The following is a 23,966-nucleotide window of genomic DNA, read 5'->3' on the forward strand; positions in this document are numbered from 1 at the left end:
CACCATCACCTTGTAATATCTTGTGAAAAACATGTTAGCTGGTTAGTTGGGGCATCAATGTGTTGTCATTAATGTTAAATGTTGTTAAAAGGACATTTACAGTACAGATGTGTTTTTGCTTCTCTGTCCATGAACGTCATACATTATTTTTATTATATTTTGTGCAAACAAAATCAAAGCAAATTGTGACTCACTTCCAAAGAAAATCTCTTTCTTTGCTCTGAATAGATGTTCTGAAATATTCAAAGATTTACACTAAAATCTAAAGCTTATAAAATGTATTTTTGCAGCCTAGGGTGAATTCAGGGATAATTTTGCTACATTGAGCTCCAGTGTTTCTAGCTTAGAGGGCACAGAAAATAGAGTGCACAGGACAGAGACAAAAGAGAGAAATGGTTGGCTGTCTCACCTTTTAGTTCTTGGAGAAATGTTAGGAGGGGCCAGGCTTTAGGAGGAGAAAGAAAAGCAGAGAGAAACAAAGGGAAAGCAGAAAATAGATCCATGCAGTTTGTACAATGCGGTCAGGCAGGGTAGGGAAAGAAGACATCGATGCAAAGTGTATATTTATGAGACTGTGAGAGAAGGTAACGAGGGTGCAACAGTAGGAGAATTAATACTGAAATAAGTAAACTGAAAATTTGAAGTAACAACTACTGTTGTAAAACAGTATGTTAAATCACAATCTGTAAGCCACACTAACAAAATATAGTCTCACAAAAACATGTCTGGCAAGTGTGCTATTTTTTTTTTTATTAATGCTGGCTTTGTTGGCTTTGTTCCTATCTCAGTAGAGTCTGTCAGACTACGTGGGTGGAGGAAAGTGTGAGGAGAGAATGAGTTAAATGTTGGACTGTGCCCTGAGGCAGTGGACCTCAACTCACTGTGGGATAGACCAGCACAGAGCGCTCACGCAAACACACACCACACACATGCATTCCCACTAAACGCATGTAATCATGCAGAAAGAGACTCTTAAATCTGAGCTCTGTAGAATGAAACTCTTCAAGGAAGCCAAAACATTTCCAAATGGTTGCCTCTCTCACGCCCACATTTTCCTCGTTTAGAAATACCTTCGAGCGAATGTGCTAATAGACTGCTGCTCATCTAACTGTAGTCGACAGACTTGTATATTCTGACAACAGCTGAATGTACGAACTGAAAATGTCCTCTCCAGTCAAGTGGTAAGGCTGACTGAGCAGGCACACTTTATTTGAGGTCACGCTTCATACCATGGTGATATATTAAAAAAGAAAAAGCAAGTGAATCTGAAAAAGTGGCAAAGATGAGTTGTGCGTATACTAATAGACATTGCTGAGGTATTCAGCAAAGGAAAGGGAATCTTTTATATTCAAGATACTCTAAATCTCATTCTGCACACATCAATCTGTCATGTACTCTGGTATGAATCCATAAGAATTTAGATGAATAATACATTGTGTGTTGTTAACAAGACATTGCTGCATTACCTTAGTGAACTCAGAGTGCTGTAAGTTGGCCTCGGGACACCAGCGCCCTCCTAATGCAGTCAGCATAGCGCAGTCTTCTTCTTCTTTGGTGCACAGCTGGGCTGGAAGATAAACTGCTGCAGTGGGGAGGTCTTCGACGTCTGTTCCACTGCAGCTGGGAGTCCGCAACTGGAGGCCTCGCAAAAACAGGTGACATGCTTCCAGGTCGGCTTCCCAGATCCGCTCCAAGCCTGGACAGCCACAGCTACAGAGAGGAACAGACCAGTATGTTACACCATACCATGCGATGCAATACAAGATACAATATGATACGATAAACTATCTGATATACAACATGATATAACATATGATATGCGATATGACAACATTAACAACACCATGCTGTAGGATACAAGGCAATGTCATGTGATTTGGTACAATGTTGCACAATAAATTTAATTAATGGTACAGTTAAATATGATACGATATGATATTCTAACCATACTGTATAGCAGTAGACATATTAATATATATTTATATATTTTTCAGATAGTCACATTTTGTTACTTAAATATCATATACTATAAAATATTTGGACACAGGATGTCTGTCCGTTAAGTATTGACCTGAAGCCAGGAGATTATTAGCTTTAGACGTTAAGCAGGCGGAAACAGCGCATAGCCCCTTGTGTAAGCACAACTTAAACAACAAATAAAACATGTTAATTTGTCGATAGGTGTATTTTTTAAATTTAGAGAGAACCAGGCAGCTGTTTCCCCCTGCTTGCAGTTTTTGCTAAGCTAGGCTAATTGCCTGGATGTAGAGTGGTATAGAGCTTCTCATCTAAATCTCAGGAAGAAAGTCAATAAGTATATTTCCCCAAATGCCAAACTATTTAATTTCAATATTTGAACTAAAAGAAATGCTTAAGCATCTTGTACAAATGTACATTGAATTCACATTTATAAGGTTATAAGATGCTACATAGTATGCTGTGAAAGAATGTAGACAAGAAGTGTAGACATCAAGATCACACTAATATCAATACAACAGCACTTACAAAATAACTGAAAAAACACTGAGGTGCAGTATGCATGTCATGACTATGAATTGCCACTTGATAACTGAGCACAGTAGTTGTACAGGCACAGTAAAGGACATCTTTAATAGCATCTCTATAATAAAGCACTGACAAGGATGTGACAGGGGAGAAATGAATCATTCAAAGATTGTAAATCCATTGACAAAATGTAATGAGAGTGAATGTCCCACTGGTAGAATGCCCTTTTCTTCAAAGAGCTGCAGCAGAGAGAGAAAAGAGAGCCTGGATGTGCTCATCTCTGCTGGGGTCACTGAGCAGGAGTTCAGGGGGAGGACTAGAAGATTGCTTTTTGTTTATCTACTCATTGAGTTACAGTCAATCGTTCTCTTTCACTCGCCCTCACCCTGACCTTGTGACACCCCAACTGTAAGCTCCCAGTTTAAAAACAGAAGATAACAATTAAAGCAGCTACATCTGATTGTATATATTATTCAGAAAATGAGCAATCTGGTCACTGACCAGTGGAGTTCTCAGTTCATTGTTCCATTATTTAGGTTAAGATGGTCACTGTGTGAAAGTAACACCAGACACTTTATGGTATCCCCATACAGTGTCCCCATAGTGGACTACCAGATGCTCTGAGGGATGAGAGTATTGATGTTGAATTATAAGTCTTTTTTGCTTTCCAAAAAAGGTTTTCCATTTCCTTTAAATGAAATACTCCACCACTGACTTATATTTGAGACCTCTGACCTTTAAAATATTCATATTTATTCCCCTTCTTCTTTCAGTGACCTTTAGATCACAAATCATTCCCAAATAACTGTGGCCCCAGGTGACATTTTAGGAACCAAATCCATTGATCTTGTTAGAAATTCTAACTTTAATATGGTTTAAGAGACACACAAAAATGCAAACGTTCCACACTAGAGAGCACAAATATTTCAAAGTAAAAAATAAAATCTCTTGTGTAGAGAACAAACTAAAGCTGACAGGATGCGGGGACCATGATGTGGGTTTTATACATACAGTATGAGATGCATCAGATTTCTTAAAGGAAGAAATGTTCTCAATCTCTCTGTATGTGCCGATTTCCAACCCAGGAGGAGGTTCTTTGTCACAAACACTAATTCTCACATTGACTGACTCAGAATAATAAAAACACAACAATTACATACTCAAGGACAAATATACTTACATATAAGCCTCTATAATATATTCAGTATTTCTACCTAGAGAGTGCCTCCCTGCTGCGCAGTTAGATTTGAGAAATTGCTCATTCTACATCATACATAAACAAACTCAAACGTAAAATGCACCCAGACAAAATTGTTTAATCTCTCCCTTTCAGTGATGAGGCCCCTTGAAAATTGAATGCCACTTGTTTTCCAGCCCATCTCCTGCCTGAAAAGGCTGCCAACCTCTGTACCCTGCCAACGCACGCCTCTCAGCCATTCTCTAACCTTCATTTGGCACACAGACAATAGAAAAATAGTTCGACCCAGCCCCCCTGCCCTCACCAATTCGCTACTCAACGCTGCTGCTTCTGAATTCTGCTATAGTGGGGACGCACCCAGTGAGCCATGCCATTGTTATTTGTGTCTTCTGAAGTGGAGAGGGACACACACAGAGATTTGGGTGGGCACACATGTGTTAACTTACGCACATACCAAAAAATCATTCTCTGTAGGGATTTAGTGCTGTACAATCATAAATTCCCCTAAAAATGTCAAAGCCTCATGTATCATGAAAGCTTCTCTTCAATGACAACCACAATTCATTACAAACAACTGGCATTGGCATTAGGGTTCTTTGTACTGAAAATTCAGACATGTCAGCTCATAAGCATTCTTGTGATGGTGGCATCCTGGTGCCCGTCGGTATAAACTCCTGGCCCGGGGGTTAATTGGTGGCAGCCGCTCGGCCTGCCATCTGACAGTGGTAGGGTGTGGGTGTGCTGCTCCACTGATGGCCAAGTAATAAGAAGGAGAGACAGGCAGGCACACTCCTTCTACAGTCTCTCAGCCCCCCTGTGGGACTGCTGACTGACAGGACTGCTCTTTCTCCTCAAGGCATTATGTACGCACACAGACTGCTACGGAGGAAGGATTATAAATATAACTGTTGAATGAAAGAGCAGAGGTCTGGTCCTGCTGATACCAGTAGGCTCAGTTAGACCTCTCCAGAGTGAAAAGGCACAAAACGGGTTCACACTCTGTCTGGCCAAATTTCTGAACTCTACCCAGCATCAGGCCATATGTTCAGCTGCCTCTTCAGGTGTCACACATGAATACCAATAACAGACAGACTGTGAAAAACAGCTCCTATCTTCAGTCACAGTGGAGTTTCTGGCTTTCTAAAGATCGGGCTATAAGTGTATTTTGGGTAAAGTAAGAACCAACTTCTTAAGAAATTAGTATCCTGAATAAAATACAATTATTACAACTTTTACCTATAGTCACGTCAACGTGACAGAGTCTCTGATGTTTAGGATTCCCAAAAGCGATACACACAATGAGAATTCACACATTTGAAAGGAAAAAAGGAGATGGTAATATTTCACCTTAATCAGGCAGCAACATCTCAAATAACACCAGCTGAGGAGAGGTGCTAATAATATGGTGAAATACAAGGCGGGGACTATTGGATGAGGTGTGATGGATGGTGGATGAACTGAACTGTTTGTACGGTGGGTGGCTTGATGTCTGGGGAGGTTTTTACAGCAGACAGCTGAGCAACATAGCAACCAAGGTCCAAGGTTTCTAACACTTTAAATTTCTCTTATGTACATTCACAATTTTGTACATTAAAAGTGATAATAGAGTTTTTTCCACTCAGTTTTCCTGCTTAGATGCTCTCAGCATGTCCTCGATTTAACTAATAAAACATGTCATGTCTGAGTATTTTAATGATGTATACACTAGTTGAATTGTATCCATTAAATATGACAAATGATATCCAAATCTCAACAGAAGAATGCATAAATGTAGGAAAAATATGAGAAGCATTCCCTAATGGAACATCTACATAATGCATTAAACCACTGTGCTGTGCTGCTAATCTGAATAAAATGTTTTTTGTTCTGGTGACACACTTACAGCATCTGCGCTGCTCTAATATCCTGTTCTAGTCTTTAGCAAGGAAGAGATAATTGGTTTTTTTCAACACCATCCGTCTCCACGGAGACCAGACATCTCACTAGTACTAATCTGCCTCTCTCCTCCCCTTCCCCCTCCTCCTCTCCTCACCTCCCATCACCACTGCACTCCATCAATGGTAATGTACATTAGAGCTGACTGATAAAATTTACAGTGGATGATGGGTGCATGTGTGTATCTGAGTGTGTGTGTGTGTGTATGCGCATGTGGGGACAACTGCCCATTCAGTCAAGCCAAATATGTGTCACTGTGCCAAACTGGAGCTGGTGGAAGCTGCTGGTCCTCATCTGAAGCCAGAGCTGTACTTGTGATTTCATCTGGCTTGGAGACTTTCTTAACAGAAAGTCTGTGTTATAAACAGGAGGTGTGGCATTTGAAAGACATAGGCTTTTACCAGGGAGGGTCTAACAAATTACTCTATTGAGTTGCATTATGGGAATTGTAGGATCCAGCGTTTTTAGATCTTGACCCATAGTACAAACTAAAAGTCTTCAATTTTGATTCATTATTTTTTTTCATTTGAAATCTCTGGAGTACAACTTTAATAGAAGAGAGTGTTTTGCAGTTTATGCAGCATATTTTAATGTTCACTTAGGTCTTACAGTCTTGTTTTTGGGATGGTATTTTGTCTCTGCTGTTGCTGTTTGTTACTTTTTGTTGTGCACATTTATTTTGAAGTTTCTGTGTTGAAGGTGCAGCATCCTTTAGAGGCTTGCCATCTGATGTATGTGTCTAGTTCTGCCTTCTTGTAGTGTGTATATATATATATATATATATATAACTTTGTCCTTCACCCTCCGCGGGTGGTCTCATCCTTCGAGCTTGGGTCCTCTGCTATTGTTATAAATATATATATATATATATCTCAGAATCAGAAATACTTTATTGATCCTCGAGGGGAAACTCTTTCGTTACAGCTGCTCACTATCACGTCAATGCACACTTGAGAATAGAAGGAATAGAAGTACTAAGCGAATCAAAATATAATATGCTATAATACAGGTAAGATAAATTATGTACAAAGTGTATATATATATATAAACTTCCTTCACCCTCCGCGGGTGGTCTCATCCTTCGAGCTTGGGTCCTCTACCAGAGGCCTGGGAGCTTGAGGGTTCCGCGCAGTATCTTTGCTGTTCCTAGTACTGCACATTTCTGGACCGAGATGTCTGGTGTTCTTCCAGGGATCTGCTGTAGCCACTCCTCCAGTTTGCCCCGAGTGCTCCGATGACCACGGGCACCACTGTCGCCTTCACCTTCCAGGCCTTCTCCAGCTCTTCTCTGAGCCCTTGGTATTTCTCTAGTTTCTCATGTTCCTTTTTCCTGATGTTGCCATCGCTTGGTATTGCCACGTCAACCACAACAGCTTTCCTCTGCTGTTTGTCCACCACCACGATGTCAGGCTGGTTCGCCATTACCATTCTGTCAGTCTGAATCTGGAAGTCCCACAGGATCTTGGCTCGGTCATTCTCTACCACCTTTGGAGGTGTTTCCCACTTTGACCTCGGGGTTTCCAGTCCGTACACTGCAGATGTTCCTGTACACTATGCCAGCCACTTGGTTATGGCGCTCCATGTATGCTTTCCCTGCCAGCATCTTACACCCTGCAGTTATGTACTGGATTGTCTCAGGGGCCTCTTTGCACAGCCTACACCTTGGGTCTTGTCTGGTGTGGTAGATCTGGGCCTCTATTGCTCTGGTGCTCAGGGCCTGCTCCTGTGCAGCCATGATGAGTGCCTCTGTGCTGTCCTTCAGTCCGGCCCGCTCTAGCCATTGGTAGGATTTCTTGATATCAGCCACTTCAGTTATGTTCCGGTGTTACATCCCATTGAGGGGATTGTCTTCCCATGATGGTCCCTCCTCCAGCACCTCTACCTCGGTTCCTCATTGCCTGAGACATTCACTGAGCACGTCATCTGTTGGGGCCTTATCAAATATATATATATAGGCTGTGCTTTTACCCATTTTGTAAAATACCCTGACAAATGGCTCTTCCAGTAAGTCAGCTAGTGTTGTCAAGTTGTTTTTCACATTAGATACATGGTGCAGACAGGTACTCTCTCTCTCTCACTCTCTCTGAAAAATCAAACAAACAAAACACAAAGCGGCCATCTGCCCTATTGACAGAAAAGGTCCAGAGGCATGCTTCCCTGCTGGGCACTGAGATCGCAGCCATGTTGTTCCTTGACCACGCAGAGCCCCAGCCTGACCATCCTTCAACAATAAACAGCCCTGCACTGTGTGACTGACTCCTGGTTCCCATCCAAAGAGGTGACCCTGCCTCTCCAAGGATGCAACACAGAAAGCTACCCCCTCTCACACACCACACACAGAGACATGGTTCAAGCAGACACACAGTGTCTCTGACAATATAGGCTTTTCCTGGCTCAAAGTAAGCCCAGGCGGCCTAACCTTCCTCATATGAGCAGAGCTCATATGGTGTACACAAAAACATTACCAGCTCTATTCATCCATCTGTAAAACACAAATGGTTCCAAAATGCTACAGAATAAGAACCGATCGCCACGCAGCTGCTTGGTGCTGCCTGTCTGCGGAGGAGACGAGCTAAGTAGCTCTAATCTCCATAAGGAAGCATAAACAGGCATATGGTGTCAACAGTTGACTGGGTTCCACACCCTCTGCTCGAAAAGTCAGCCACTCAGCACATCACAATGCTGTTGTGTAACTGTCAGGCTGGCTGGGCGACCACCCGCAACACAACAGACCTGCCCTCAGTGATTAAAGAGCTCTGAGATGCAGATAGAAACAATGAAACAGACAGAAAGAGATATTGTTTTGTCTAAAATGGTTTACACAGAGGAGGGAAAAGGTGGAAACTAAGCTGATGTAGAGGTGTAAAAAATAAAGGTATAGAAAATATGTGAAAAGGTGGGAAGAGGAAGACAAATTGTGCAGGTGAGATACGGAGTGAAATGTGAGAAAGGGGCTCTGGGAGACAATAGCATGAGAAAAAGGTGTGAATGCATGACGTGGTGGGTGAGGTGATGTATTGGGGAGACGGTGCTCTGGTTAGAGGACAACAGAGGTGAGAGGAAATTCCTTGGAGGCTCTTTATGCCTCCTTGTTTTTTTTTTTACTCTTGTGGAATATTGAGTCTTATAATAAGAGAGAGACAGCACAAAACACTCTTACCTGTGCAATATGTCCTCCAATAGCTTGATATACTTGGTAGTGTTCTTTCGTATTTAATGGATACAATGCAACTAGAGTATACGTCATTAAAATACTCAGACAAGACATGTTCTCGTAGTTAAATCGAGGACATGCTGAGAGCATCTAAGCAGGAAAACTGAGTGGGAAAAACTCTATTATCACTTTTAATGTACAAAATTGTGAATGTACATAAGAGAAATGTAAAGTGTTGGAAACAAAGGGACCTTGGTTGCTAGGTTGCTCAGCTGTCTGCTGTAAAAACCTCCCCAGACATCAAGCAACCCACCGTTGCCGGAATATTGAGTCTTATAATAAGAGAGAGACAACACAAAACACTCTTACCTGTGCAATCTGTCCTCCAATAGCTTGATATACTTGGTAGTGTTCTCTTTCAGCCGGCTTTCTGTATGGAGAGAGAAGCAGAGAGAGAGAACAACAGCCTGTTACTTGTACTTCATTTACTACTTTTATTAGCCATGATGGGGTATCCTGGCAACAAATCACAGCTCTAATACCATTAAAACTGACTTGTCATTAGCTATATTGTACATGGGCTCTGTTAGAATAGGTAGTAGTCATCACAATTGGTGAAGGCATTGTGCTGAGAAAATGCAACAGCACAGTTCAGTACAAAGGCCCAGCTGGCTCTCTCTTAAGACAAACACACAATCGAGGAACGATCATTCCCACTGCTCTCAGAAGGGATAAAATTGGAGACGGCCTGAGGATAGAAGGGGATTTTATCATGGCATAGGTCCTCATATCGTACCAGATTTTCTGTTGGGTATAAAGTTGGATGGATAGCTTATGTTGCTTCCTGTGCCCTTCTGCCAGTAGTGAGCTGTGCCTGAGGAATCAGACGCAGGCTGGCTGAGCGTTAGTCAGGATGGAGAGCAGGGCAATCTGAGTGCCGTTAATGAGCTCATGTATAAAACATGAGAATATGCCCCCCGCAGCAGCAGATCTTTGAACACAATAGGATGCACTTATATCAAACTGCACCCCATATATATGTGCACACAAGCTATAATGTTCAATACAACCCTCCTCCTCCCCACTGAAACACACCCACACACACAAAGCACACACACAAATAAATCTGCCCAACATCTGTACAACTCAACAACCAGTAAGGTTGCCACACTCTGGTGCAGTGGTTCCCACCTTGGGGCTGGGACCCCCAAAGACATCACAAGATAAACCACAGAGGTCATGAAATGATAGGATAGGATAGAATAAAAAAACATAATGTACTCTGCCACACAAAATTGTGTGTATTTTTTCAGACATTTCTATAGTCATTGCTATTTTCTTGCAAAATACTGGATACTTTTACCTGGCCAGACCTGTAAACATATTAATATTAAAGAATCTGAGAAAGGGCATTTACTAAATTGGTTAAAGTTAAAATCGGTTTTTGTACACATTAAACAAACAAGTTAGTTAGTGAGCTTTAGAGGTGCTGGCTAGATAAGCCAGACTAGCTGTGCCCCCCAACCCAACCACCCCCCACCCCCGCTTCCAGTATTTATAGTACACTAAACTAACCGGCTGCTGGTGGTAGCTTCATATTTACTGTACAGACATGAGAGTGTTATCGAACTTCTCATTTAACTCTCGGCAAGAAAGCAAATAAACATATTTCCCCCCCAAAAAACGTTAAAAACCTATGATGAAGGGTCACAAAAAGACATTGCTTAATTTTAAGGAAACATGCCAAAAATGGTTGGAAACTACTGTAATGTAATGCCACTTAGCTTGCTCACATTGACTAGAACTCACACAGGGAGAGAGTAACCTAATTGGATGTTCTGAATCACACTGAAGTTTGAAATATAATTTCTATCATTGTCTTGATGGTGGTTATTAGACAGCATCAGCTCCAGGATGAGACAAGCTGGGGGCTGGCACAGCGGGGAGAAAAAGAAAATGTCTGAGACTAAGTGGCTGTGTGACACACACACACACACACACACACACACACACACATATTCCTGTCCATACTTTGTGGAAAAAATGAGATGGAGATAGTCAGGCTATTTTGGGGGGTTGCATGTGTGTGTCACAGAAAGAGAGATCTTGCCTAAGAGTTGTTTTCATTCAAAGTGGCCAAATCTGCTCAATCAGGGGGAAGAGGGAGTAGCTATCACATATCTGGTGAGCAGATCTGGTGTACGTGGACCAGACACTTACCACCCTTCTAATTGCTATGTGAGATCCTATCCTACCTAACAGAGTTTCCCTTGTCAACTTCCATTCATGCCGGCTCCGTTAAGCAGCGTGCAAGGAGATAGCCACTGAATAATACATGGGGGGCATTAAGCCTGACTTCGGATGGCACAGAGCATGTACAGATGCGAGACGACAAAGTGGGCTACGGCTCGAAGAAGAGCAAGAGCCAGATTTGGAAATAATATACTGTGAGGAATAGAAACAGTCAATATAAATGGCAGGTGAAGATGGGAGATACCGACATGAGCTTATTAACAGTTAACTTAATATTTCTCTCTATGCTGATACTGTTATACGCAGAGAAGAGTCAGTGTGCCATCCTGTCACCATGCCAACCGATGGCAAAACTAGTGAGCCTTTTCGGGAGTGACAGATGAAAATAATCTTTTCTTTATAGAATGGGACAAGACATCAAGCAGCAGAGCCTCCTCCTGCTTTCAGTGGAACCAGAGCACTGGGTGATATTACCACTTCCTGTAAGTCTGCGGGAGGCTGCTGTCATTGGCAGGCCATGCGAATAAAATTGGCACTAAAAAGCTCATAAAGAAGAGAGCCACTCTGTTAGTCCCTGATACATGTGACAGTATATTTGGTGCTGAAGGAACCTCACAAAGGCGTTCACAGAGCCTGCATTGGAAAATTCATGGGCTCAGCCTCTCGTCACACCAGTGATCTCAGCAGGAGCTAAACATCACTGATTGCTGCCAAGGACCCCGGCCAAAATCGAACAGGCCATTCATTCATAATACAAACAGAACTGAGACACTATTGAAAGATGATGAGAATGTGTGACTGGATGTTGCAAAGAGGCCATTTGCTTCATATAGGTCAAAATACTCATTCGTTAGTCTAATGAAGAAATAATTACTTCAGCTAAATAGATAAAGTTGATAAAAAATGATGAATCTGATTATTACAATCAGTAGTGTAGACAGACAAAGCAAATGGAGCAGACATATCACACAGTGATGCACAATTCCCAATGATGACGTTATGAGCTTTAATGAGCCTGCAGAAGTTAACGATGGCAAGGTGTTTGGATTTGCTGCTGCATTATGAGCATTTAAACAGCTCTCTAATTGAAAGTGAATAATGCAGTCACTTCTTCATTGCCTTGTAACAATAAAAGCACCCAACATCTGTGAGGCCTTCTAACAAATTAGAGCCGTTGTGCTAACGCAGCACCACCGATATGTGTGTTATAAAAGCCTGTGCATAATAAGGCAGAAGAGAAATTGCGTGTCTTTGTAATTGAGTTGAAGGCACCGACTGTGATTAATGTGTTTAAGCTCGGCTCGGGCTGTTTGAGAGCAACAGCACTGCAGGTAACACAAACACACAGTCAGCATATGCAGACACTCACACTGTATGAATATATCTGAACTTAACAGCAGCCCAGCAGCATAGCTAACGAAGGAAGAGGGACAGACTGATATCTCAGACAGACACTCAATAACCCATGATGGTTTAAGGCTGTGGGATCACAAAGCATAGCAGTACACAGATTGCAGCTGGCACGGCGTAACATATTGTGAGGCTATGCAAGAATGCACAACAAAAGGAATCATTTGACAAAAAATTGGTTATGTATACAAAATCTGTGCTTGGGTGGATATATATATTTCTGGTTCTGGGTGCTGAATTGCTCTGACTGAAATGTTAGACATGCTCACTATCATTATAACTCAAGTCAAACTCAGTAAACAGAGTTTGTTTAGCATAGACTCTAAACTTACTTTGCTGTGGGCTGCAAAATAAAACACTTCCTGTTGCTTGAATCTGGCAAGCACAAAGAGGCCCAACAAAGAGGAACTATCCCAAAATGTGCAGCCATAAAAGCTCTACAACTTCTCTCTCAACAGCTCACCTACTCACACTCCTGCTCCATTAAACTGGCGTCTTATTATTTCCTCTGCATTCTTTGGGGAACTCCATTGTCACCTCCCTCCATAGAAAAGTTTTGTCTAAACAAGACTAAGAGTCTACAGCCATGCTAGCTGCTCTGTGAGACTGTACTTAAACACAGTGCTTTAAGCTAAATGCTAATGTCAGCATGCTAACATGCACACAATGGCAATGCTAACATTCCAATGTTAGATTTATGAGCATAGCAGGTATAATGTTTACCACATTTACCATTTTAGTTTAGTGTGTTAGCATGCTAACATTTGCTAATCACTAATGGGTGAAGAAAAGGTATGCAGATATTTGGTCATAAACCTGAAGTATTGAACTACCAGCTGATGGCACTAGATGGAAAGTTAATCCATCCAGTAGTTGTTGAGCTATTTCAGTCTGGACCAAAGTTGTTGACTGACAGACGGACATTGCCATCCCTAGTAATGCTGCTAGCGTGGCTAAAAACAAACAGCTGTAAATAAATTTTGGAGCCTTACTTTGTCTGCACTGCAGCTAGAGGTGATATAACCAACACTATGAAACTCAACCTCCTTTTGAGTAGTATGGATTTAAAGAAAATAAATTGATTGATGTTGATAGGAGCTATTGTAGTGTTACCTCAATCAACTTCCCTTTGTTTCTGCAGTAATTCTTATGGGTATGGACGCTATAAAACTCCTGACAAATTCACAATGGAATGACATCCTCTACTGAATCACAGGAAAAATGAAGAGTGCCAAAACTTCAGAGACAAAAACCAGGAAACATTCTCCCAGGTCCACTTAACCACTAGACCGCTCTCAATCATTCAGACACTCTTTAGGAGAAGAGCTGTCATACGTTCCATCATGTTCTCAACAGAAGCACCCTGAAAGAGGCAGAGTCATGAATAAATCATATATGTCCTCACCTTTACTATAGGCATTAAGAGGAAATTACATTTGTTTAATAACACAGAGTGTCAGTATTTTGATGTACACTTCAGCTGCTGGACTGGTATGCACAGTTGAGTTTGGCCTGGATGGGCTCCCAAATCCTGCCAAGGAAAAGGTGACACTGGAGTGGGAGCTGCATGAAGAAAGAATAGATGGTGGAGATCCAGCAAAAGACAAAAAAACATGAATTAAATGTGTTCCAGTGGAGCCATGTGGAGAAGACAACTTACAGTCTTTAATACAGGTAGCCAAATTAACTGACTGCTATACCGCCTGCATTCTAACAATAGTATTAAATAAGCATTCCCACAATACTTGGATAAATCAAGGGGAACACACACTGACACTGCCTCCACATTTGAATGTCCTCACTCCTGGGGGTCATTTACTCATGTTAGTCAGCTCTTCAATTATTTATTTGTAAATTTAGCATCACTCCAGAACACTCTTGGGGACAAAATTATACTCTCAGCAGGGAATCAAACCTCCGGCTATAATGGGTTTGGTATTCATCAGCACTCGTGCCAATGGCAATTAGGGATGTAATGGCTCCCAGGCCAAAAACCCCCACACCACAAAGTACGCTGGGCGGAGATGCTCAACAAGCTGAAGCTGTGTAGTTTAAGTGAATGTATGTGTATAGATTTTGTCGAGGTGTCAGCTGAACTATGTGTTGCTTTAGAGCTCATGCCATGACAATAGGCCTTTTCAAGAACAGACGTATGGTTTTCTTGTCATAAGATGACACTAGTGTCATTAGCATGTGCTAGAAATGCCTCAGAAACCAAAAGGATGGCCATCTTGACTTTGAAGTAGACTGTAATTTCTAATCCCCTCCAGCTAAAGAAATGGTAATGTGCTGTTTGTGGGCTATCAGTTTCCAGCTAGCGTGTGCCAGCCCCTTATTACCAAATAGGATGACAGTTTAATGAGCCCCTTTCTTGGTGTCAGCAACACATTGTGAAATTGCGCCTGCTGCCATATTGTGTGCACCCACTTGAGTAATTGAGCAACCAATCATTAACTTGCCGTCTCTTCCCACATTTGTGACGTGTGACTCACCTGATTCCTTTGTTTAGCCCAAGCACATGCATGTCACTGGTTTCCCAGCCTCCGTGTCCCTGAGAGCTGCATTATTCTGTGTGAGGCATGCAGTGTATTTAGGATACTGAGGTGAACTTGAACATGTCTTTGGTGGTTGTCAGGGGAGAGATTAATGCTATCCCTGGCTGTTTAGCAAGTCAAGGTGTTCAGGACTGTATTTCAGCAACAAAAATCAGGTACGTGACTGAGATTCATGCACATAGGTGAAGGGAAAAGAAGAAATCGCTTTTGCCAATATAAAGAATTGGTTTCTAAATAACCTAAAATCATGGACTATATATGAACAAAAATACCAAGTCCATACATTGCCATATACCCCATAACAACTCGATGCAACTCAGCCTGACTGCAACAATGAAAGGGTGCCCCCTAGTGACAGCAGAGGGTGCATTCAAGACAAGACAATGGGTCGACACTAATAGCGACGCTGCAGCCACAGGCCTTAATGATGTAGATAACAGCGTATGTTAGATGGCTGATTGCACGCCTTGGTGTTGTAGCAGGAGCCTGATCCAGAGCGCCAGTCTCTGGTCTTTCACTACCCGCTCTGGCCTCGTCACTTAACCGTTCCTCTTCCCTCTCTGCGCTCCTGTCTCAGTGCTCCAGAGAGTGAAGTGACCTTTTTTAGAAATCTCCCCGTGACTGATGGACTAGAGAGAGTAGCACTGCAGGTGGTGTCGTCAAAATCCATTTATCTCTCTGCCACTGCCAGGAGGCCAAACCAATCTAACTCCCCTTTCTCCCCCCAAAAAGCAAGCCTCTCCTTTAAGCAGCATTGAGATCTCCTCTAGTTTGAGAGTGTGCGAGCGCTGATACATCATGTCTGCACTGCTTGGCTTGGAGGTAATTGGCTACTTCACACAATCTAAAGCTCATTTCCCCTGAACACCCTCCCCACCCTTCCCTCTCCTCTTAACAACTGCCAATCCTCATGGTAACTCATTTGATGCCGAGTCCCCACTGACAGCAGATCACTTCTCCTTTATTTGGGAGAAAAGTCATCGTCCATTGATGTCCACCCAGCATGGAGCAACATCAAGAGAGGACTTCTCTTTCAAGAGCTCTCATGATTTACATTTGAATTGATATTTAAAAGGTGTATTCAAAGAAAGAGAGGTACCTTAGAAAAATACAACACACGTTTTCTTGGCTCAGTGGGCAGGTGGAATAAGAGAGTATTCTTTCAGATAATGGTGCATTTATTTAATTTCATATTTTGGATACACATTATTTAGTTAGTCCACCTACAGATAGTTTATAGAATATTTGTAACATTTCAACAGCTTATTAGTTGACATTCAACAATTCAGCTGTTTCACAAATAAAACCGTTTTCTAGGTTTGGTTAGGTTGAGGCACAAAAAACATCTTGGTTACGGTATGTTCATGAATATACTCAGATAATCTTTTAAACATCTACAGACAACGCGAAACAGCTGAAATGTTACAGATACTCTATAAACGATCTGTAGGCGGACTATCCAAATAAAGTGTTACCCATATTTCTTATATAGTTATTTAAAGCTGCTATAATCAATATTTTTATATTAACAATGGAACAAATGAGTATGCGTAATGTGAAAGGGGTCGCTTGTAGTAACAAACCACAGAGATTTATTACACAACTCTGCATCTTGCAGCTCATTGTTTTGTTTTTACAGCCTGCAACTTCACTGATTCACTCTTATCGCAATCATCAGCTGTTTTCAGCAAAAGCTTTGATAAACCCACTGTACACTACCCGCCCAGCACCAAACGGCACAGTAGCTACTAGCTGATATACATAGTGGTGCATTTAGCTGCTTAAAACGTTCCTCTCAGGAGACCAAAAACAGAGCTAAAAGTAGAGTGAATATTGGACTTATATGGCCAGAAACACGACTTCAAATTAATGATAATGTTATTGCTGGATGTGTAAACAGACAACTGCTTGTTAACACTGCCACTGGCATATCAACCTAAAAGGTGTATATGTTATTGTTTACAGGTTGTTTCCACTGTCCCCAAGTGGCCAAAAAAATCAGTTAATGTAGGTTTAAAGGAGCAAAGATCAGTTATTGATTGCCCCATAAATGGCTAGAAAGGTTTTATCGGCAGTTTGTGGGCAGGTGAAATACACAACAGCACACAACTCATTTCTGTTTACATCACTGCTATGTTGCCAGATCCCTGCTAAGCAAACATTCATAAATGCTCATGTTTTTACAAATTGAATGAGATTTAGGTCTCCCATAAAACCACAAGTTGTCATTTTTTACACATCGGTTTTTGGACTGATTAAACAAACAAGATATAACGTGTTAATTATTCAGCTTTAGAGGAGTCGGTAGGCAGATTTTGTTGCCTTTGGACAGCACCAGGCTAGCTGTCTCCCCTATGTTTCCAGTCTTTATGTTAAGCTAAGCTAATTGGCTGCTAGCGGTAGCTTCATACCTAATGGACAGATATTCTATGTAAATGTACTACAAACATCTGTAAAGCTGTGAATAGCCATTAGTGAGAATTATTTCGTGCCCTTAGAAAGTCTTTGTTACAGTAATGAGGATGATTTGTTGCTTTTAGTTTGTATGGCCCACAGCAGCACTGTTTCTCCTTCTCCTTGATGTAGACTGGCCTCAGTGACTCACCGTGCTGGGCCTCCTTCTGCTCCAGCTCCTGCCTGAGCTGCTGCCGCTGCTCCTTCATCTTGGCCAGCTCCTGGCTGCTCCCCGAGCTGAGGCTGTGCAGCCTCTTGGCCAGAGCCTCCAGCCGGTCCCGCTCCAGGTACACCGCCTTCATCTCAGCCCTCAGCTCCTTGGCACTGCTGAAGTCATTACCTGCACCGGTGCACCACAGGAGGACATTAAGCTTACACCGCCCATTAATGAGCACCTCGATCATTAATAGCGTAATTAAGTGAGGCTAATGGTGGGTGATTCAAGTAAATGAGGTAAATAAAGGACGTGAAATGTAGGAAGGGCCGCATTGGGGTGTGGTGGAGTGGAGAGTTACCTGAGATGGCCGCCAGTTTGGCCTCATGCAGTGCCAAAAGCTGAGTTTCAGTCTCGCTGACTTTCCTCCTCAGGCTGCTGCCCAGCCTCTGACTCATGACCACCTGGGGAAAAGAAGGAGAAGAAGAGGCGGAAGAGAGAGAGGGGGGAGGGTGGTAACTAACAAAACCTTTGCAGACACATGGATCCCACAGGATGCATAGCTCATTTCCAATTCCGCTTTCATTTTCTTTTTGACACTCATTCTTACAAGACCTTACAGATTCATTTCCGTCCTTCTGTGCTTGCCCTGCTTTGAATACACAGCAGAGCATCAACGCAGATGTGTTACCTTGTCTATAACCTTTAGAAAGAAAGAGAGTGTGTCCCCTTTCACATGGACAGACAGGGAAATGTGAAATCTCCATAAAAGATGCCATTAGAATGTCAAAGAGGAAAAAGGCCCTGAATGTCACGGACCTGATGGGGATGCAGCACCTCAGCTCTGCAGTATTCTCAGAGGAGTTGATGGCTTCAGATACAGCCTGTATGGCCCCCATCTGTCCCCACTCTGCCCTTTACACCTCTGTTCTTTCCAATGTATTCACTTTCAGTTACAGCCAGATACAATCCCCATGATGCGCTTCCTTCTTTTGAGGAACTATTTTCACCACTCAAAGGGATGTGGAGCCGGATTTTCTGACGCATTTTCTTCTTGAATCTGACACAGTTTTGTGCAACACTTTGAAAAGGCAGTCAAATAGGTTGGTATTTCTGAGGCAAAACATCTCCAGGGAGTTTTCTTCCCACAGAAATATAAAAAACAGTTTTTTCAAACAGGCTTGCATAATTTTATTCCACGCATTACATGGACTGGAAACTGCTCTGGAGTGCTTTTCAAACTGTAGAAATTCTGACATTGGTGATTTAATTTTGAGAACATCAGGCTATTTGTCAATTGAGAAAAAGTCAATAGAGAAAGTGAAAGTTACTTTCATGCCAGCAATCATTTTGTCACAGCAGGTGTGCCATTTTCCACATGGGGGATATCTCATTTAGGAACAAAACTTTTCATTTCAACTTCACAATAGATATGTGCTATATATTCCTTTGAGGTGCAGTTGCAGTAGCAACCAATCAACCAACCAATTTGATGATGGGTTTCTAAAGGACACAGTAACAGTTAAGATGTCTTTTCTGAGCCCCGTGTCCCCTGCTGTGCCACTTTCCTTCCATCCTTAAACCACCACTTCTTACAGATTTCTGCTGCTTCTGGCTTTTTCCAGCTGCATAGATCCATGTATAGAGATCAGTGAGAGGAACAAGCAAACCTCAGAGAAGCAAGAGGGAACTCCAGAGACACAGCACACACAAAGGGAAGCATGCAAAGCCATTCACACACAGGAAGGAATATACCCCTGACACACATCAAAAACCCAACAAAGCTCAACAGATATTTCACATAGTACAGATACACCTATGAAATCCACTGGCCATAGCTGCTTAAATGACAAGTTAAATAAAAACTACTGCAAATAAATTACTAACTAAAGTTGGCAAATTAATTACTTTACTGATTCAGTTGCTTATTTCTCTTCAGAAATACACAGAAAATTAGGTAGTTGTATTTTCTACAGTGTTGCGTTGTTTTACGGAGGATTTTTTCAAAACGTCTCTTACATGACTCGACTCAACTATGGAGAGTTCACTGCCTTGTCAAATAGAAATAAGCACATGAATACAGACACTGGCATTTATTATGCATATACTAAACACTGGCACACAGTACATACTTTCTATTTTGACTTACTACACACTTGAACACTTCATACACATTCAGTCATTGTTAGCATGCTGAAGGGAGGCTGAGCTGTTTAGGACAAAAGTGGGTCAGAGGAACAGGGGCTTACTTTAGCAGTGGCTTCCTTGATGGACAGATTCAATGCCTGCTCCTGCTCTTGAAGTCTGAAAAAAGGGAATAAAAATGTTACAGTGCAATACTAAAAGGAATGTCATTCTTTTGGGGGCTTCAATAGATGTCAATGGGAGGATCTAAAGTCCAGTATCAACTCATCTGGTTGCTATTATCAAAATTGTTACAGATTAATTATCTGACAATCAACTAATCAGTTAAAGGAATAGTTTAATATTTTTGGAAATACGCTTATTCGCTTTCTTGTCCAAAGGTCAAAATCCGTCTATCAGCACCTCACTAATTAACACATTATGTCTTGTTTGTTTAATCCGTACAGAAAAAAACGAAGAATAAAAACAACAATTTGTGATTTTATGGGGGTTTGCCAGTCTGTTGTTTTGTATTTAATGGATGCATATGGGAGTGATATTGAGTTTCTCATCTAACTCTCAGCAAGAAAGTGAATGAGCTTATTTCCCAAAATGTAGAACTATTCCTTTAATCAACTTCACCATTCACCAGTTCCAGTCTGTAGTAAAGCTACAGGTGCCAAGCACTAAGGAGTCGTGTTCAATCTCCAGTAACTGTTCCAGTTTAGATGCCTACTTTAAGGTAGTAATCTTGCCGGTCACTTTTAATTTCTAAATCCAAAATGTAATTTAAGGAACTGGGATACTACGGTTTCCAAAAGCTCTTTAAGATGATTTTGTCATTTACATCTTGAAATCAAGTGAATAAAAATCTGGGAAAAGCTTAAAATCTATCATTTCAAATTGACCTGTGACATACAGTATTTAGTTGGCTGAAATTTTTATTGTTCTTACAATAATGGCAACCTGTAAAGCAACTTCCGTGATAACAAAAACAGAAAATACAGATTAATTTGTGTGTCTTCATTGATTTACCTGTCTACATGAATATTTCACATATCAAGGGTAAACGTCATATCACTAATGTTATTACTGTGCATGTACGTGTGTAAACATGCATACAGGACAAACCATTAAGGTCACATTATTTGTGAGATATAAATCAATTAGTAGATGGACAAAAGGAGCATGAAATCCATTATGCACATCACAGTCACCTTGAGATAGTCCCAATCGTCTCATTTCACAAAAATCAGTATGCCCTTTTCAAGTTATTCAAGCTGATGTTCAGGGTGAGTCAGAGTAAAATGTTCTTCAATGTTACAGCACCCTTTTTTAAGGGATGCAGCTGCTTTGGATAGTGTGGATTTCTTTAATCCAGTACCCATAAGGAAATAAACCTTCTTTCTGAGAAAGAAATGTCCTGTGTTATTTGGAAAGAGAACTGAAATACAATCATCATGATGACCCAAAGCACGCCATCCGGAGATGTGCAGCTGAATATCCAATCTGAGGTTGCACTTTCAATCAGTAGCGGGTATAAATGCGTTCCAGTTGGGGTGAGAATATGTCAGATATCAAATTATGCCAGTGATGGTGGGTCACACTACCGAGAAGGCGATAAGTACAATTTACATGTCTTTCTAAGGAGTGGCAAGACAGAGAGGCTTTCCACAGTGCTCCCTCACAAGCTATTAACTTCAGAGGATATGATGCAAAGTAATCATTTGCATCTGAGAAAACGCATTAAAATCCAAAGCAGGTTCAAGCAGGTGTGAGAGAAGAGGGCTGAGGGCACAGGGGATGCGAGGAATGAAGAAAAAGTAGTTGTAGCTGTTTGATATATCCTCTCTGAACCTGAAAATAAATAAATCATTCCTCATAAAGTCTTACAAATGATTGCATTACATCACATTCATTTGGCAGGAGCTTTTGTCCAAAGCAACTTACAATAAGTGCATTAAGCCTCCATAGGCACAAGAGCTAGATGCTATCAAAAACATCAAAAAATCTGTGCAATTTTAGCTATTTTTTGTATGTAAAAAGACGTATCTGTATTTCCTTCCCCAGTTGTCAAGCTATTTGGTGCAGTTATTTGAGATGTTAATTGGGTTGAAACATGATGGTGTGATTTTGACTCAGTTGTACTTTCTTGGCACGAGATGAGACAATCCTGCTGTAAGATTTATTCAAAATGACACTTTGTTTGTCAGAGGATGAATGAAGCAGGGAAGCCAAGATTTTGTGAAATGGAGGATCTGCACTGACACATCCTCTTTCACTTCTCATTCAGTGATTCAATGGAAATACGTGACATGATACATGAAAAACATTCTTGGACTGATGATTGTTGTAGTGTCACAAGTACTTCTATTCCTGTGTGCATTGACGTGATAGTGAGCTGCTGCAGCGAAAGAGTTTCCCCTCGGGGATCAATAAAGTATTTCTGATTCTGATTCTGACTACTAATCGCAGCTCTCTAGCAGCCCCACTGGGTGACTGTCAGTACTGCAGGAACTGTGAGTGCTATCCACTGCATAAGAGGTGAATGAATCTGATGTGGGATTTGTAAACTTATGCTAAACAGATTTTCTAGTATTCAGAACATTCTTCTTCTTTGCTGGTGTTATTATTATATTATTATTTTACAGCTGCTGTTCCCTGACGCTGCTGCCATTAGTGGTGAGTAGAATAAATGCACAGAAAGATAGGGGGGGCAACAGTAACTGTACTGCTCACTAAAAACCAAATTTTTCAGTTTTTGTCCAATCATACGTGACATTGGATGCTTCATGTTCCACTGAGTTGTTTGCTCAGTAGATCTGCCAAAATATCGCTAAACATACATTAGAGATTTATTTTGTGTGTCTTATAATCCATATAATATATATATATAAATACACAAATAGCATGAAATGATAATGATAATCAATTAATTAATTATAAATTATGCTAGAAGTGCAACCTACAGCCAATCATATCACTCCTGAGTAACAGCAATGCATGTGATGGCCCAGTCAGCAAATTATTTTCAGTTATGGTGTTCGGCAATGTTCAGGCTCAACCAATCACAGTTTGACTCCACTGACCAATATTAAAAACCATCACCATCAATGAGGTCTAAGATGCAAATGTATACGGTGTGAAAATGTTTCTTCACAGAACACTCCAAGGTGCAATTTGACATTTACATTTTCCACATACATTTGCACATTTTCTCAACTATGTTGGAGACGTAGAGCAGAAGCACAAGCAAGTAATGTCCAAAGATCTGCAGTGAATGCTTTGGTTTCCTCATTTGGGTGTAACCCTCTTTATGCACTGATCGCATAAAGATGACGAGTACATTTCCCTAAATCGACTCCTGTGCCAGGGAACAGTAGGTTTGATTCACTAATTATCTAGAGCTTTTTTATTGAGCCTCATATTTCATTAATAATGACAAAAACAGACTAATCTCAATCATTCTAATGGGAATAAAGCATTAATATGAAATATGTTTGAAAGAACACACTTTGTTATGAGCCTTTATATCTTTACTATGCAAATGTGCAGCTAGTCGTAATGTAAGCATGTAATCCGGTACTTAATGTGCACGTGGAAGTCTATAACAGCCTTTAAACATTGCACACTTGTGCAATGTAACATCATGTAAACAAAATGATTTGGTGTAAGAAGAAACTGGTCAAATATTCTGCATGCATGTGACGCTGACCTGAGCATGGAGGGTGGAGGAGAGACGGAGATCTGCATGCGGTTTTCAGAGGTGACGAGGTCCTGCAGGGTCCGGCTCATGTCACGGAGCTGGGCCACGCTGCGGCTCCTCAGCACGGAGCCCTCCAGCTCCTCAGCCTCCACCTGCTGCTCCTCCTGCTGGATCTGCTGCTCCAGGCGCCGACTGCGGTCCTTCAGCTCCGTCAGCCTCTGCTGCAGCTCTGCTATCTCCTCCTGCACAGGTTTCATGAGTTTGATTTATGGTTCTTGCATTCATTTTCAGGGGTTACTCATCAATTTTATTGTTATTGTTCTCTATGTGTGTTGCACACGACATTGTTCTTATAGTAATTGTGATTGATGATGCTAATTGGGATCCTAACAAACGAAATTAAATTTGATGAAATAGTAGTACTTTAATTATTGAAACCAGTACATTTAGCACTATATTCAAGTACATAACCTGACACAGAACCAAACTTTCGGTAATTCACAGAGCTGCAAATACGA

The 23,966-nt window shown here is 41.4% G+C and overlaps 1 protein-coding gene across 3 annotated transcripts in view; it reads right to left on the reverse strand.

Annotated features, from left to right (window-relative positions):
• The window catches only part of disc1 (DISC1 scaffold protein), a 58,096-nt gene that overhangs the window by 23,490 nt on the left and 10,640 nt on the right, over positions 1-23,966 (reverse strand). For 2 of the 3 annotated variants that reach the window (XM_044214871.1, XM_044214870.1), the window contains exons 6-11: positions 23,458-23,690; positions 19,868-19,922; positions 17,980-18,082; positions 17,616-17,804; positions 9,162-9,222; positions 1,467-1,710 (exon numbers count right to left, since the gene is read on the reverse strand). In XM_044214871.1, the coding sequence (XP_044070806.1) occupies positions 1,467-1,710; positions 9,162-9,222; positions 17,616-17,804; positions 17,980-18,082; positions 19,868-19,922; positions 23,458-23,690 (885 nt within the window). Of the gene's footprint in view, positions 1-409; positions 446-1,466; positions 1,711-9,161; positions 9,223-17,615; positions 17,805-17,979; positions 18,083-19,867; positions 19,923-23,457; positions 23,691-23,966 lie in introns of all 3 variants that reach the window. The other variant, XR_006379940.1, reaches the window with a different exon arrangement.

This window comes from Siniperca chuatsi, linkage group LG11, assembly GCF_020085105.1.
Source record: "Siniperca chuatsi isolate FFG_IHB_CAS linkage group LG11, ASM2008510v1, whole genome shotgun sequence".
NCBI classification, from domain to species: Eukaryota; Metazoa; Chordata; class Actinopteri; order Centrarchiformes; family Sinipercidae; genus Siniperca; species Siniperca chuatsi.